At 49.7% G+C, this 16621-nt stretch overlaps 1 protein-coding gene across 4 annotated transcripts in view; it reads left to right on the top strand.

Annotated features, from left to right (window-relative positions):
- The window catches only part of PPP2R5C (protein phosphatase 2 regulatory subunit B'gamma), an 83534-nt gene that overhangs the window by 54283 nt on the left and 12630 nt on the right, over positions 1-16621 (top strand). For all 4 annotated transcript variants that reach the window (XM_077269211.1, XM_077269198.1, XM_077269206.1 and 1 more), the window contains 6 exons: positions 3104-3303; positions 4196-4306; positions 4629-4721; positions 4829-4959; positions 7667-7726; positions 14169-14277. In XM_077269211.1, the coding sequence (XP_077125326.1) occupies positions 3104-3303; positions 4196-4306; positions 4629-4721; positions 4829-4959; positions 7667-7726; positions 14169-14277 (704 nt within the window). The remainder of the gene's footprint in view (positions 1-3103; positions 3304-4195; positions 4307-4628; positions 4722-4828; positions 4960-7666; positions 7727-14168; positions 14278-16621) is intronic.

Here is a 16621-nt window from a genome sequence, read left to right as displayed (position 1 = left end):
TGCATTCTCACCGCGGACACCATCTTTTAGGAGATGAAATGCCTTTCTTGATATTCCAGCATTGGCCCCTCCTGGGGTTGTGTAACTGATGCTTGCACGACTGCGTCCCCCATGTTGTGTGGCCGCTCTTCCATTCCCAGCCCTGAGCAGCCCTTGTCGGTGCGTCGTCGTCATTTAGCACCTTTCCAGTTCCAGCGCGGGCAGCCATCAATGGTTTCCAGGCAACGATGACGAAGGCTGTAATCGAGTTTGACTGTGCATTGTGTGTTATTTGCTGGGATAAACTCCCGGTGGTTCTCCTGCCCCCACTGCCCGTCTTCTGCTTGGTGCTCAGGGCGATGGCGAAACGCGGCATCAGGGCTCATTAGCAATCAGGAAAGGGCAGGAGAAGCTGTTGCCAGGCCAGGGATGCCAACCAGACTCTGCGAACACTGCCTCTCCAGAGAGACCCGTACCCGCTGCCTCTCACACCTGCAAGACAGACCATTTGTAGTTTTTAAATATCAACTTTTACGGTTTTTATTTATTTATGTTTTCTAGCTTAAGTCTTGCAACATTCCAATATGCTTTGCTTCTCAATTCTTCGCAGTTTCTAAGATCTTGGCTTCCATGCACTCTAAATTTTCCATTCAAGGGCTAAAAAGCTTTGATGCGGCTGATACCTCTCACAGCTGAGAGTTTGTTACAGATGTATCTAGATAAGATAATACTCCAGAGTGATGCATTGTAGCAGAACTATCAGAACAGGAATTTTGTTGCTGATGTGTTTTGTAGTGGTCTGAGCATAAAACCGCATTTATTCCCATATGGATATATATATGTGGACAATTGTAGCTTCAGCTTTGTGGGAACAAAGTCTTGTGCTGAAGGATTTAAGCTTTCCCATCACTGTAACTATGAGGCCGCCCTCTGATAACAGCCCATGGCATTATCCTCCACCATCTGTACAGGGGGCACAATGCAGTAAGAGCCCAGTGGTGGCCTCTTTACACCACTCTATCCGATGCACAGCATTGTGCTTGGTGATGTACGGCTTCATGCAGCTGCTTGGCCATGAAGCTCCTGGCGGGGGCGCAGAGGTGGTCTGGACTCTGCAGTTCGGGGTCGACTTTTCTGCCCTCTGCTCCTCAGCACTCGGCCCATTGTATTGTAACGTTGCGGGGTCTCCCCATTGTGGCTGAGTTGCTGCGGTTTCTTCCTTTTCTCAATAATATCACTCACCGGTGATGGGAGAATATTTAGGAGGAAGACATGTCATGGACGGACTTGTTACCCCGGTGGCTCCCATTACAGGACTGTGCTGGTATCAGTGAGCTCTGAATCACCGGCCGCTCTGTCACATGATGGTAAAGGCGGATGGCATGTGGCGGACCGTGAAAGGCCAAAGGCTATACACTAGACGGAGTGAGAGTGAAGGGCCGGAGGATATAGACTGGGGGGTGAGGAGTCCTATAGACTATAATGTGTCCACTGATCTTGTAATCAATCACAGCAGTGAAACCACCAGCCATCAGACACTTATTTTGTGCCGATGATGAATGTTGTTCATGGTCAGTTATGCGTCCTGCGTATTCTCTGACCGCTGGTTCGGCGTGTGCGCTGTGCTAGTATTGGGTCGCTGGGGGTTCATGGCTCTTTGGTGTTTGCAATGACTTAATTCACATAATGTGCCGCGGACGCAGACTAACAGGATTGTGCACATTGAATACACTTGTTGCAGACTCTCAGCTGTGAGCAGCCTCCACTGCACACTGTAAATTCATATAACCATTGCTGATACCAGACGATCCTCGCTGGACCCACATTTAGTTCCATCCCAAAACCCACAGTTAGGAGTGACGTTGACCCCCCCTGGCAGCTGACACAAGTTTCTAGCTGCAGTTTCCTGAGCTCCACTTCCGCACATGCTTTTATTGAGGCTTTGTATCCCATAGCAGCCACATCAATGGCCCTCCTCTCAGAACTGTCTGTTTGGCCACAGAAGCGGGGACAGAAAACTTTTTTTTTTTTTCCCCCCCCCCATTTTTGGGCTATTTTAAGAATTTGATTTAAAATTTGTGGGTTTATTTAACCCCCTTACAGCTTTTGCAATTTGGCATAAGCAGGTTGGGACCCCAACAAGCTGATGGAAGCTGTGTATAACCACTGCTGCTGTTGGACTCGATGGTTCTGTGATCAGCCATGCCGGGATCAAACCGTCACTCTACAGTCCACACCCCCTTTGTCCTCACCATTTTAGGTGTACCGTCAAGAGCACCTCGCTGTAGGATGTGGAAGTGGTGGAGTCACAGTTGCATGGCAGCCATGGAAACTTGTGGCGTGATGGTGTGGCAGCGCAGGGAGGACGTGGACTGCGTCTTCCTGACATTCGTCTGCATACAGATCACTGATGATGGCCATCGTTACGTGCGGCCTGCTTATACCAGAATGGAAGGACAGGACAAATGTTGTTCACTACCAAAGAAAAGATGGAAAGGCTCCCTCACGAGAGAGACCGCGCAGATGGTTATTAGCGTCCATTATGTCACGTTCAGGATAATGAGTGCTGCTCCCATCGGGAGCGTGAGAACGGAGGTTTTCGCAACATAGAAAGGCAGCACATTCCTGTGATGAACCATTGCTTAGGGGGTTTGTGTATTCATAATCTATAGCTCTACGGTGTAATGGCCATTCTTGGGTCGCATGCACTTTAAGAGGAGCTGAGCTGCAGTTCTGGAGAGCAAACACTTTATGGTGTATGGAGCCGTGTTCTCCGGGACCGGTTGTGCAGCGTCCCCTTTTACTCTTTTTCTCTGCACAGCGGCGCCCCCTACCCTAGTCAGCTACTTATCACATATTTGGTAAGTGAATGCTGGTCTTCACCCACTAGCTCATAGAACTGAAAATAAGATAGAGTTTACAGAAGGGAAAAGTGGTGAAAATGCAGGATACAAGTTCTATAATGGCCATGTACACACACACAGGACTTGTAGATATAAGAAACCTTTTCAGAATAATCCAAGAGTAGAGAGCCTTACGAACAGAAGTAATGGGTGATATATAAGACGCATCTCTTGGCGACATTTTTACAGTTTGCGTTAAAGCTTTGTCTTTCCGTTTGCAGATGTTCCCCCAGCCGAGCAGGAAAAGCTGTTCGTCCAGAAGCTGCGGCAGTGCTGCGTACTCTTCGATTTTGTCTCTGACCCACTGAGTGACCTGAAATGGAAGGAAGTGAAGAGAGCGGCGCTGAGCGAGATGGTGGAATACATCACCCACAATCGCAACGTCATCACAGAACCGATCTACCCTGAGGTCGTTCACATGGTGAGCCCTCCAGAGAGTGACCAAGGCAGGCAGCCATGCAACACCAAAAACCTCTCCTGAGACATCAACGTCTGGCATGCTGTCAGTGAATGGAAATGTTCCATCTAAACTCTTGCTTACATTCACTGACAGCATGTAGTGATGAGCGAGTGTACTCGTTGCTCGGGTGGTCTCCAAGTATTTGTAACTGCTCGGAGATTTAGTTTTCGTTGCCTCAGCTGCATGATTTACAGCTGATAGACAGCTTGAATACATGTGGGGATTCCCTAGCAACCAGGCAACCCCCACATGTACTCAGGCTGGCTAGTATCTGTAAATCATGCAGCTGCATAAACAAAAACTAAATCTCCGAGCAGTTACAAATACTTGGAGACCACCCGAGCAACGAGTGCACTTGCTCATCACTAACAGCATGTCAAAAAGGGACCCTGTTACAATTAAATTACTATCAATCTATCAGCACCATGTAATAGAGCAGAGTGAGCTGAACAGATTGATCTGATTGTATTTTTTTTTACATAAAATATCAATATAACTTTTTGCTTAGGAGTCCAGTGGGCGGAACTAGTCTATGATGAACTCTGGCTGCATGAGCAGAATGCCAGTCCCCGCCTACTGGACTCCTCATAGCTTGTTCCGGATGAAAGCTCCTACAGGGAAGTCTGTCAGTCACCGATTAGGACCACCCAGAGGACTCCTAAGCTATTTTTTTTTGTCATCTGGTGTCCCAACCTGAATATCAGGCCTTTACATACACTGCCTGGCATTAAGCCACCTTGACTAGTGTCAAAGTCTTGATAGATATTGCTTAGTTTCAGAGACCATAGATACTATCTGACTTAGTAACTCATTCATGTGTTGTTGTTTTTTTTTTGTTTTTTTTTCTTCTAAGTTTGCAGTGAACATGTTCCGGACGTTACCTCCATCCTCCAATCCAACAGGGGCAGAGTTTGACCCGGAGGAAGACGAGCCAACGTTGGAGGCAGCATGGCCTCACTTGCAGGTAATGGCCTCTTAACTCTGTCCCAGACTCGTGAGCTCAGCTTATAAGGGGGCAGAAAATTAAAGGGCTGATAACTGAGGGCAATAAATTGTATTCTACCCCCGAAGGAACATATTCCAGAGATAAATGCTTCCAAAAAACTGCACAGCCTTTGGACCCCCCCCCCAAAAAAAAAAAAAAAAAAAAAAACTCAGCACATGCCAGCGATATGTCACGTTCCTATTTGAATGTCTGTCATGGTGGATTTGCTTTTATTAAAAATTTGTGAACAGAAAGTTATATCTTACTTCACTATTTAATTTGTGTTCCCCGTTTCTTTCAGCTTGTGTATGAATTTTTCTTGAGATTCCTGGAATCTCCCGACTTCCAACCCAATGTAGCAAAGAAATACATTGATCAGAAGTTTGTTCTTCAGGTTTGGAGGTTTTGTTTTTTGCTTTTTTTGAGTCAGCAAAGTTTTGTTTTTCTTTTTTGTCTTGTTTTCTTTGTATGTCTTAATATATATTTTTTCTAATTCCCTAGTTATTGGAGCTCTTTGACAGTGAAGACCCCAGAGAGAGGGATTTTCTGAAGACGACTCTCCACCGAATCTATGGGAAGTTCTTGGGTCTCCGGGCATACATCAGGAAACAGATCAATAATATATTTTATAGGTGGGTGTGGGTTGTCAGAACCTTTTACTGGGCGCCTCAGTGGAGAATATGCGCCGTATTCCTGATTACTACGTTTTCAGTATAATGTCTCATAGCCAGACCATGGAAATAGCATCCAGTGTAAAGTCTCCATGTAGCGAGGCCAGGGGAAGCTATGATGGAATATGGTCTTTCCTTAGGGAGATGGGAAAACTCAAAGGTGTCCACCTACAATTTTTAATTGCATGTATTTGGGCTAAAAAATACTTTTGCACAGTTTTAGATTTTACAGTTTGTTTTCCTGCACATTCACTTTATGTGGTCTGTGGTCTTAAATCGTCTGAGAGGAGCTCAGAAAAAGATGGCTAAAAGAACTAAAATGAGTAAACACGACGGCTGTAAGAAGCCAAACGGTGCAACATTTTTAATGAATCCAAAATTGCAAAAATAATTTGTAGCCCCAAATACATGCACGTAAATTTTTTTTAAAAAAAGTATTACCCCAAAAATTATTGCAGCACATAATTCACACATCGGGTTTCTGGAAATGAGAGATTACAGTTGAAATCTTTACTGATATCTAAATAGTGTAGTTTAAGAAAAAGATGCATCAAGGGTGAATGGAAACCAAGAACATCAACTAACCGAGGGCTGGATTAAGTCACCACAAAAATCAACGTACAAAAAATTAAATCCCAGGTGGATCTGATTTGTGCGAATTTCAATCACTGTGACTCATAATGTGTCTCAGTAGTGTGTGTGCCCCCACATGTCTATGTGCACTTTTGATGTCTGGCCATGCTCCTGATGAGGCGACGGATGTGTCCTGGAAAGCCTGTGGATCTACTTGGTGGCTTCTAATGCACTGATATATCATGTCCCTGAGGTTATCTGATGGATCCAGGTCTGGCGGACGTGAAAGCCTGTCATTGTCACCTGGAACTTCCTACACACTCTGGTCACAGGAGGCCAGCCTTGTCCTGCACCAGGAGGAGCCCAAGCCTCTCTGCACCAAAGGAAGGTCTGAAAGTGGCACCCGTGCCAGTCCTGGTACTGCTGAGTATCATGTGGAGGTTTATGTGACCCTCGAAGGAAATCCCTCCCAAGACCATCACTGACCCACCCAACTGGTCATGCTCGAGCATAATGTTCCAAATTTTTACATCACAGTTGAGCGCAAGTTCACCCATGGCAGGTGACTGAAGAAAACAAGGCGCCAATGCAGCCCTGCAAATACTGGTGTTCTCTGGCGAATGTTTGCTCGGAGCTGTTCTTTGTGCACAGTTTTCACTTGAAGACTTTGGGCCCCATGTCTCTCTCATTGTCTGTTTTATAGTTTGCCTACATGCCACATTACCAGTAGTCACGGAAGGTCATCTTGTAGGGCTCTGGCATTCGTTTTTTGTTTCTCCTCTCACAAAAGAACAGATACCAGTCCTGCAATTGGGCTGATGGTTTTTCTTCGACTCTGGCTCTCCTCATGTGTCCTGGTGTCTCCTCAGCGCTCTTGAGACTTTGCTGGGACACTTGAAGCCTTGTAAGGAGAAGCTGGACTCCTGTGAAAGCTGCATGGGCCCCGGGCACCACCTCATGGTACCTGTAGTGACAAGGACACAACGAAAAGCTACAGAAGAATCGGGAAGGAGCGAGGACAGTCTTCTGCGGCCACCACCGCCACGTTCCCATTTGGATGTCATCCATTGCTCCTGTTGTCACTTAAGCCCACTGACATTGATCCACAATAGCTTCTGCTTCCTGACTGAATTGATGGATGTTCCTGAAGTGCCAGTGCCTTGGTGTTACACGGGGATGTGCCCGTGTGCCCTCCATTCCTGAGCTGTCCTATATTGTAAGGTTTTTCTTTATTTCTCCTCCGTATAGTCTCCTGGTACAGAATGTTCTTGGCGCCGAGGTCTTTTTGTTTCTTAATTGAAGGATCTGGTCATAAGTATTGTTCTTTTCTCCGCATGCTGGAAGTAATAAATGCACGTTACTGCTCGTTCCCCCGGTATCACGTGAGCTGCTGCTTTGTGATTGTGACGTCAATAATTTATACTTTCAGTCCTGTCGTTTTTTTGATCCATGTTTCGTGGTAAATGTTCTTCGCTGCCTGCAGCTTTTCCCGACTCACGGACTGTCTGACCTTTGCCCAAATATGTTTAATTTTCTGTCGCACACATAGAGTTCAGTGCATTGGACGAACGTAGCATTTCCCAGTCTGTTCATTGTGCATCGAAACGGCTAACAGTTTGGTCTCTGCAAACATGGTGGGCACATCTGGTGACCCCACCAGCGTCTGTCACCCCCAACTCCGTTCTGAAGCCACAAGTGCCACAGAGGATACGTGAGAATTGAGATAATGTTCCCTTAACCCTTTCCCAATGTTGGGAGTCTGGACAGTCATTTAATTGGGGTTATCTCCCTTTAAACACATATGGCAAGTTCTATTGAATGCTTTACCGCTGCGGAAAAAGCCAAGCAAGTCAGGGTTGCACCCACTTGTATTAAAGGGTTATTTTCCCTATCCCCCCACATTTTTTTTTTATCTTCTAACGATAGGGTAGAGGATAATTTGCTAGGATCCTATCACTACATAAAAATCGAAAATTAAGAATGAGCGGCCAGGTTGCCCATGGCTTTTTTTTTTTTTCATTAATGTGACTGGTCACCGGTGTAGGTCGGTGCAGATATTTTTCCATATCTCATTTGTTCTTTATTCTCTTTTTAGGTTTATTTATGAAACAGAACATCACAACGGCATAGCAGAGCTGTTGGAAATCCTCGGGAGGTGGGTTCTTTTCATGTATTTATTTGATTTATGCACCAATTCTGCAGGGAAGCAAACATGAGATGCTGTATGAGCAGACGGGGGTCTTCAACCGGAGCTGAAAATCAGCACAAAGATGGGAAGAGAGTCACACATTTCACTCACTGCCATCTCCAGTCAGACAGCGCCCCTGGTGGCCACCCTCAGAAAAAGCAAACATTTTAGCTGACTTTATAAGACATGAAATGTTCTAATAACAGCAGACAAATGCCCTGTATTCATCAATCTGTCTGTTGCTTATATGGCACCAACATATAGTGCAGCATCGTGCAGAGTCACTGTTACTAACATTGCCTGCCTCCTGGGTGCTTACAATCCGACATCCCACTACAGTATATTTCTCCTTCGCCACATTGGGGGACACAGGACCATGGGTGTTATGCTGCTGTCACTAGGAGGCTGACACTAAGTTGAGACAAAAAAGAGTTAGCTCCTCCCCTGCAGTATACACCCTCATGCTGGCTTCCAGAGACCCAGTTCAAGCTTAGTGTCCGTAGGAGGCACACTGGATTTAAACTTTTCTATCCCGGACGAAGGGGGCGACGCATTCTTTCATGTTCCGATCTCCCCCGAACCAACAACGGGCGAGCACGGGAGTTTTACCTCTCCGTATCCTCTCCTGCAACGAGGGAAGCCACTGCCTGAGCTGATTCTAGGAGCGACGGGCCCCTTCAAGGGCACCGATCTCCCCCCTCCCTTATCAGACGAGCACTGGAGTGTCACCTTCAGTATCCTCTTCTGCAGCCAGGCCTATTGCCGGACTTTTTGCCCTGCCCACCAGGTTTTACCTCGGCTGTTCAGAGGCACCTTGCTTTGTGGCGTCCTTGCAGCCCCCACTGCATCACCACTGAGAAAGCGGATGATGGAAGGAGGCGGACGGTTCCTCTCCACCCCCCTTTTTATGGGGATGGTGGATAGAGGCTTCCCCCAACCCTGCACCGTCCTAATCCTCCAGGCACAGCTCACCAGAAGAGGTGCAGCAAGCTTCTCTGCGTTTCTCCCCTTCTGTCGGGGTAAGTGCCATAACATTTGGGGGAGGGTCGGTCGTCCCAGCGGTTCCGGAGGGCTCCTTCACCTTTTCAAGGTCTCCCCTAGGGGCCGGCGCCGCCCCCCCGGTCCTGGCGCTTCTCCCTCTCTGCGAGATTTCCCTCACCAACCCCCGGCGGCCATCTTTCTTCTCTCTGCACGCCGCATCTCCAGCTCCACGTGCAGCGCTCTGACTGCCGGCTGCGCTCCTCCAAGTGCAGCGCCCTGTCCGCTGGCTGTCTCTCCACCAGCACCGCCGCTCTCCCTCTCTCAGCGGGACACAGAACCACGGGTAAGGAGACGACGTTAGTTCTCCCTTGCAGCGTCGCCCTCGCTTCCACAGCTTACAGGCCCTACCTGTGCGCTATCTCTTACTTTAGCGTACACCATGTCCCAGTCAAGGACCAGAAAGATCACTAAGGTGCATACTACCTTTTTACTGCGTGTACCACCTGCCAGGCTCCTCTTCCTCGGCCTCAGAGTTCCTCCCTCTGCTCAGCCTGCGATGCCCAGGAGCCCTCCGCCGCTACCGACCCCAGTATATCTAGTCCCCCGGAGTGGGTGGCGTCCCTGTCACAGTCTGTGGATTCGCTGGCCAAAGCGATTAAATCCCTTCAGGACCCCTCTGGGGAGCGGGGCCCTCTTTTTCCTGGGTTAAGAGATCCCTCTGTAACTGGGGAATCGTCGGCCAGCAGGGGCCGCTCTCACCGGAAGGAGGCACGGTCATCCAGAAAACTGATCCGCACTACCTCCCCTGAGCACTCGTCACACCAGTCAGCCTCTGGTAGCTCCACTTCTCGCTCACCCTCCCTAGGGGCCCGTAGCGATCACGACTCTGAGTATGAGTCTGATGCATCCTTAGACCCGGATGCTCCGGAGTTTAGGTCTACTGTCGACTCCCTCATTGAGGCAGTCAATCATTCACTAAAAGTGGACGATGATTCTAATTCTGCCCCGGACCATTCTGTTTCCTTTACGAGAAGCGTTCCCATAAGACGTTTGCCTCTCACCCAGATTTCCTGGATATAGTCAGGCGACACAGGGAGCGTCCGGATAAGCGTTTTACAGGCAAAAAGACTCTGGAGTCGAAGTATCCCTTTTCCGCAGATCTTGTTAAAGATTGGACGGAATCTCCACAAGTAGATCCTCCGGTTTCGCGCTTGGCAACCAAAACTCTCCTATCCGTTCCTGACGGTGCTTCAATTAAGAGTCCCACAGAACGCCAGCTAGATTCCCTAGCTCGCTCAGTGTACGAAGCCTCGGGTTCTTCTCTATCTCCCTCCTTCGCTGCGGCGTGGGTTGCCAAGGCAATGGTTTACTGGGCGGATGCCCTCGCAAAATCCATTCAGGAACAGGAACTTCCGCCTGAGGTGGCAGACCTGGCCAAACAAATTGCCGTGGCTGGAGATTATGTGATGTATGCGTCCATCGACGCGGCGGACTGTGCAGCAACTGCAGCTTCTAACGCCATCACCATTAGGAGAGCTATCTGGCTCAGAGAGTGGCGCGCAGATTCCTCCTCAAAAAAGTCTCTGATTTCCCTTCCCTTTCAGAGCGGGCGTCTTTTCGGAGAAAAATTAGACCAGCTTATTTCCGACGCTACAGGAGGAAAGAGCAAGTTCCTCCCACAACATAGGCCCAAAGCCGCTTTTCAGCGTCAACAATATTTTCGCTTTCGGCCCTTTCCCAGTTGCCCATTCTGGTCCAATTCTGCCCCCTCATCCAGATCAGAACGATCCGCTCGCCTAGACAGGGACTCTCGACCTTCCTTCAGGCCGAATCAGTGCTGGCGAGGAAAGCCTAGGCAACCCAGAACCAGAGGGTCCAGGCCTGCCAGATTCACCTCACAATGACTCGAGGTCTATTCCAGTCGACACCTCCAAAGTAGGCGGACGTCTGCTTCTTTTTCAGCACGTCTGGCTCTCCGTCGTCCACGACGAATGGGTCAGGGATCTGGTGTCGTCTGGCTACAAACTAGAATTCTCCGCCTCCCCTCCAGCATGGTTTTTTCCCTCTCGTCTCCCAAGTTCGGGAGCTCAATCTTGCGCCCTTCGCTGCGCCATCGAATCCCTCCGCCAAAGCGGGGTCATTGTTCCGGTTCCGGAACACGAGAGATTCAGAGGTTTCTACTCGAACCTCTTCGTCGTGCCGAAAAAGGACGGGACGGTACGCCCCATTTTGGACCTGAAGCTCCTAAACAAGTACGTAAAAGTACGGCACTTCAGGATGGAATCTCTCCAATCAGTCATCTCCTCTATGGAAAGAGGGGAGTTCCTAGCATCAATAGATATCAAAGATGCTTACCTTCACATCCCAATCTTCCCGCCACATCAAAGGTTTCTCCGTTTCGCCATCCTGGAGGACCACTTTCAGTTCACAGCCTTACCCTTCGGTCTCGCCACGGCACCCAGGGTATTTACAAAAGTCATGGCGGCTGTCATGGCTATTCTTCACTCTCGAGGAGTGGTCGTGTTGCCATACTTAGACGACCTCCTCATAAAAGGTCCGTCTTATCAGGCCTGCGAAGCAAGCGTCCGCATTACCTTGGATTCTCTTTCGCGCCTGGGCTGGCTAATCAACTCGGACAAGTCCTCTCCCATTCCTGCCCGACGGATTTCATTCCTAGGCATGATCCTGGACACATCGAGGGGACTGATCTTACTTCCTCGGTCCAAGGCCCAAGAGCTTCAGCAGGGAGCTCGGACCCTCTGTCACCCTCGTCCCCGGTCCATCCGTTTTGCCATGAAGATTCTGGGAAAGATGGTGGCCGCAATAGAAGCTGTTCCCTTCGCTCAACTCCATCTCCACCCCTTACAACAGGCTCTGTTGGACATCTGGGACAGGAATCCCTTATCCCTCGATCGCCCATGCCCTCTGTCACCACGGATCAGGCAAGCCCTCACATGGTGGACTCTGGGATCATCTATCCTCCAGGGGAAGTCTTTCCTCCCGATCCGCTGGCTGGTGGTAACTACCGATGCCAGTCTGCTCGGCTGGGGAGCGGTTTTCCTACACCACTCTGCCCAGGGGCGTTGGACGATTCGGGAGTCGAGGCTCCCTATAAACATCCTGGAAATTCGTGCGATCAGACTCGCCCTGAGACGCTTCCACCCCCTGCATGCGGGTCACCCAGTTCGAGTTCAATCTGACAACGTCACAGCCGTGGCGTATATAAACCATCAAGGGGGTACCCGCAGCAGGGCGGCGATGCAGGAAGTCTCCCACATTCTTCGTTGGGCCGAGGCCAACCACTCTATCATTTCCGCGGTGCACATTACGGGCGTGGAGAACTGGGCGGCGGATTTTCTCAGCCGTCAGGGCCTCGCCTCGGGGGAGTGGGAACTTCATCCAGAGGTTTTCCGGCAAATCTGTCTTCGCTGGGGAACCCCGGACGTGGATCTGATGGCGTCCAGACTGAACGCCAAAGTTCACAACTGCATAGCACGTTCTCGGGATCCCCAGGCCATCGGGGTGGACGCTCTGATATACCCGTGGCATCGGTTCCAACTTCCGTACGTGTTCCCTCCGCTTCCCTTACTACCGAAGGTGATCCGAAAAATCAAGACGGAGGGGGTTCAGGTCATCCTTGTTGCCCCGGATTGGCCACGTCGCGCATGGTACGCGGAGCTCGTTCAGCTTGTGTCCGACATTCCCTGGCGGTTACCAGACCGCCCAGATCTGCTTCGTCAAGGGCCGATCTTCCACAAGAGCTCAGGGGCCCTACGTTTAACGGCGTGGCTGTTGAAACCTGGATTCTAGCCCAAGCTGGTTTCTCTCAGCAGGTCATTCCCACCATGATCAAAGCTCGCAAGACGTCCTCCGCTCGCATCTACCATCGCACCTGGAAGGCCTACTTCTCGTGGTGCAGGCTCCGAGGTCGCCCTCCGCTTGCTTTCTCTATTCCTTCCATTTTGGATTTCTTGCAGTCCGGTTTGGATTCCGGCCTGGCACTGAGTTCCCTCAAGGGTCAGATCTCGGCTCTATCCGTGTTGTTTCAACGTAGGATCGCTGCCAACTTGCAAGTCAGGACCTTCATTCAGGGGGTCTCCCATGTGGTACCCCCATACAGAATGCCGTTAGAGACCTGGTATCTCAATTTGGTCCTGAGCGTTCTTCAGGAACCTCCGTTTGAACCTCTTCAGGACGTGCCGCTACCTGTCCTCTCCTGGAAGGTTGCCTTCCTTGTGGCAGTGACATCTATCAGATGGGTCTCAGAATTGACCGCTTTATCCTGCCGGGCGCCTTTCCTTGCCTTCCACCAGGACAAGGTAGTTCTACGCCCATCTCCGGACTTTCTCCCTAAGGTGGTCTCCTCTTTCCACCTTAACGAGGACATCATTCTTCCCTCTTTCTGCCCACAGCCAAAACACAGGGTCGAAAAGGCCCTTCATTCCCTGGATGTGGTACGGCCCTCAGGAGATACATTTCCAGAACTGCTCATTTCCGCAAATCGGACTCCCTCTTTGTTCTCCCGGAGGGTCACAGAAAGGGTTTAGCTGCGTCTAAGGCCACGATAGGATTCTTCGCTAGCAGACCGAATCCATCTGGCTATCGGGTCAGGGCCAGACCTGTCCCGGCGGGGATTAGAGCACACTCTACTCTGTCGGGTGCTTCCTGGGCCATCCGGCACCAGGCGACGGCGGAGCAGGTTTGCAAGGCCGCAACGTGGTCCAGCCTGCATACTTTTTCAAAGCACTACAATGTCCATATTCAATCTTCTGCGGATGCGGCCCTTGGCAGACTTATTCTGCAAGCGGCCGTAGCGCATTTATAGTCAGTTGGTACACGGAGTTTATTTGGTTGTTTTGTTTCCCACCCAGGGACTGCTTTGGGACGTCCCATGGTCCTGTGTCCCCCAATGTGGCGAAGGAGAAATAGGGATTTTTGTGTGTACTCACCGTAAAATCCTTTTCTCTGAGCCACTCATTGGGGGACACAGCACCCACCCTGTTAGCCTTATGGCTTGTTACCTTTTTGGTTCCTGACTGTCTTCGACATGTTATACTTTAATGTTAGGTATTTTACTGTTATTATTCTCCTACTGCTTTTGCACTGAACTGGGTCTCTGGAAGCCAGCATGAGGGTGTATACTGCAGGGGAGGAGCTAACTCTTTTTTGTCTCAACTTAGTGTCAGCCTCCTAGTGACAGCAGCATAACACCCATGGTCCTGTGTCCCCCAATGAGTGGCTCGGAGAAAAGGATTTTACGGTGAGTACACACAAAAATCCCTATTTTTGGATTTATTCTCACATTGGCAGACTTACCATCTTCTCATCACTGGTTTGGTCATTACTACCCCCCCCCCCAATGGTGGAGATGCGCCGTCTGCTGCTGTTGAGCCGCCATAATAGAAATTCTCTTTATCCTGTGTTCCAGTATAATAAATGGATTTGCCTTACCATTAAAAGAAGAGCACAAGATATTCTTACTGAAGGTGTTATTACCGTTACACAAAGTGAAGTCACTCAGCGTCTACCATCCACAGGTAACATCCCCGTCCTTGCCGTGAAGATGCCCAAACACATGAGATGGCTTCTCCGGCTTCCCCCTACACATGAATGTTCAGCTTTATCCTGTGGTTTTGGCAGGGAAAGTAATATAAACTGATATTAAATGAACGAACACTCACAGGAACACTCATTGCTGACTGGCTGTATGAATGGGCCACCAATCACCAGAGAAACTGAACCTGCACCATTGCTGGCAGAAACTGGCTGTCTTAGGGCTCCTTCTCACTTGTGCGAGACTCGGATGAGTCTCGCACGGCAATACCCCGGCGCTGCTGCCGGCACAGAGGAGCGGAGTGTGCGGCTGCATGTATTCCTATACTGCTGCACGCTCCGATATGACTGCCGGGTACAGAGCCTGGTTTTAACCATGCGAGACTCATCAGAGTTGCTCGCAAGTGAGAAGAAGCACTTACAGTGCCATCCTTTGCCTCCAAGAGCAGCTGCGGGTGGCTCTGTGCTCCACTTGCTGCCGTTAGCCTCTTGTTTGACGCTGAGCTCCACCTGCTGCCGTTAGCATCTCGTATGGGGCTGAGCTCCACCTGCTGCCGTTAGCCTTTTGTATGATGCTGAGCTCCACCTGCTGCCGACAGCCTCTCGTATGGCGCTGAGCTTCACCTGCTGCCGTTGGCCTCTTGTATGGGGTGGAGCTCCACCTGCTGCCGTTGGCCTCTTGTATGGGGTGGAGCTCCACCTGCTGCCGTTAGCCTCTCGTATGGTGCTGAGCTCCACCTGCTGCCGTTAGCCTCTCGTATGGCGCTGAGCTCCACCTGCTGCCGTTTGCCACTTATATGCACCCATTGGCCTCTCTGCGACATGATTGCAGGGAGCGATGGTATTGTAGCCAGGGATCAGCAGAAGAACTTAGAGCCTGCCTTTACAGTACTTCTGTAGCTGGATTTCATAGGTAGGAAACGGATTTTTACTATATATTATAATACTTAAGGGGCTAAGAAATTAAAGTGAAGAAACAAGTTTTTAAAAATTCATGTTTTTCCCTCTATAACAGTAAAAAAATAACAATAAAGCCACCTCGTTCCATTAAAGTTCGATCTATTATTATTAATATTTATTTATATAGCAATAAATTTACAATGACAGACTGGTACAGAGGGGAGAGAGGACCCTGTCCTTGCGGGCTTACATTCTATGGGTTAATGGGGAAGAAGGTCGGGGGTGCCGCAGCTCTGGTGCTGGTGAGGCGGCAGCTCTGGTGCTGGTGAGGCGGCCGCTCTGGTGCTGGTGAGGCGGCCGCTCTGGTGGTTGGTGAGGCGGCCGCTCTGGTGGTGGTGAGGCGGCAGCTCGGGTGGTTGGTGACGCGGCAGCTCGGGTGGTTGGTGACGCGGCAGCTCGGGTGGTTGGTGACGCAGCAGCTCGGGTGGTTGGTGACACGGCAGCTCGGGTGGTTGGTGACGTGGCAGCGGCTCGGGTGGATGGTGAGGCGGCAGCTTGGGTGGTTGGATCTATCAAAAGATTATATTTAGTAACCAGATCAAGACGCCGTAAAGAGAAAATAAAATAGTATGGCCAGAATTACGGCTTTTTTGTTTTTTTTAGCAATAAGAAATGTTCAACACATGTCAATAAAAATTTCAGCCTAGGGCAAAAAAAGAAGCCCTCGCACAGCTCCATCAACCGAAAAATGAAAACATGCTTGTGCTGTTCTCAAAAAGTAACAGCACAAGCAAAAAATATTTTTGTGCACAAATTTTCAGTTTTTTGTTTTTTTACCACTTAAAGAATCCAAAAAATTGTGGTCTGTGTGTGTATAATATATAATTATTTTTTTTGCTAAATTTCACTGCACTTGAATATTTTTTTTTCATATTTGCTCACGGGATTGAGCGGTAAACTAAATGGTGTCATTCAACTTTGCAATTCGTTCCACTAAAACCAAGCCCTCATACAGCTATGTAGATAGAAAAATAAAAAATGGGGATCTTGGAAGAGGGGAGGAAAAAAAAAAAAAGTAAAATTGCCATATCAGGGAGGGGTTTAACCCCTTAATCCCATATGACGTACTATACCGTCGAGGTGGGGTGGGCCTTAATTCCCGGTGACGGTATAGTACGTCATACGCGATCGGCCGCGCTCACGGGGGGAGCGCGGCCGATCGCGGCCGGGTGTCGGCTGCATATCGCAGCTGACATCCGGCACTATGTGCCAGGAGCGGTCACGGACCGCCCCCGGCACATTAACCCCCGGCACACCGCGATCAAACATGATCGCGGTGTACCGGCGGTACAGGGAAGCATCGCGCAGGGAGGGGGCTCCCTGCGGGCTTCCCTGAGACGATCGGTACAAGGTGATGTACTCACCTCG

This window comes from Ranitomeya variabilis, chromosome 1 (assembly GCF_051348905.1).
Source record: "Ranitomeya variabilis isolate aRanVar5 chromosome 1, aRanVar5.hap1, whole genome shotgun sequence".
NCBI classification, from domain to species: domain Eukaryota; kingdom Metazoa; phylum Chordata; class Amphibia; order Anura; family Dendrobatidae; genus Ranitomeya; species Ranitomeya variabilis.
Note: the sequence above shows the minus strand (reverse complement) of the source record. Positions and strands in the feature narration are given on the sequence as shown.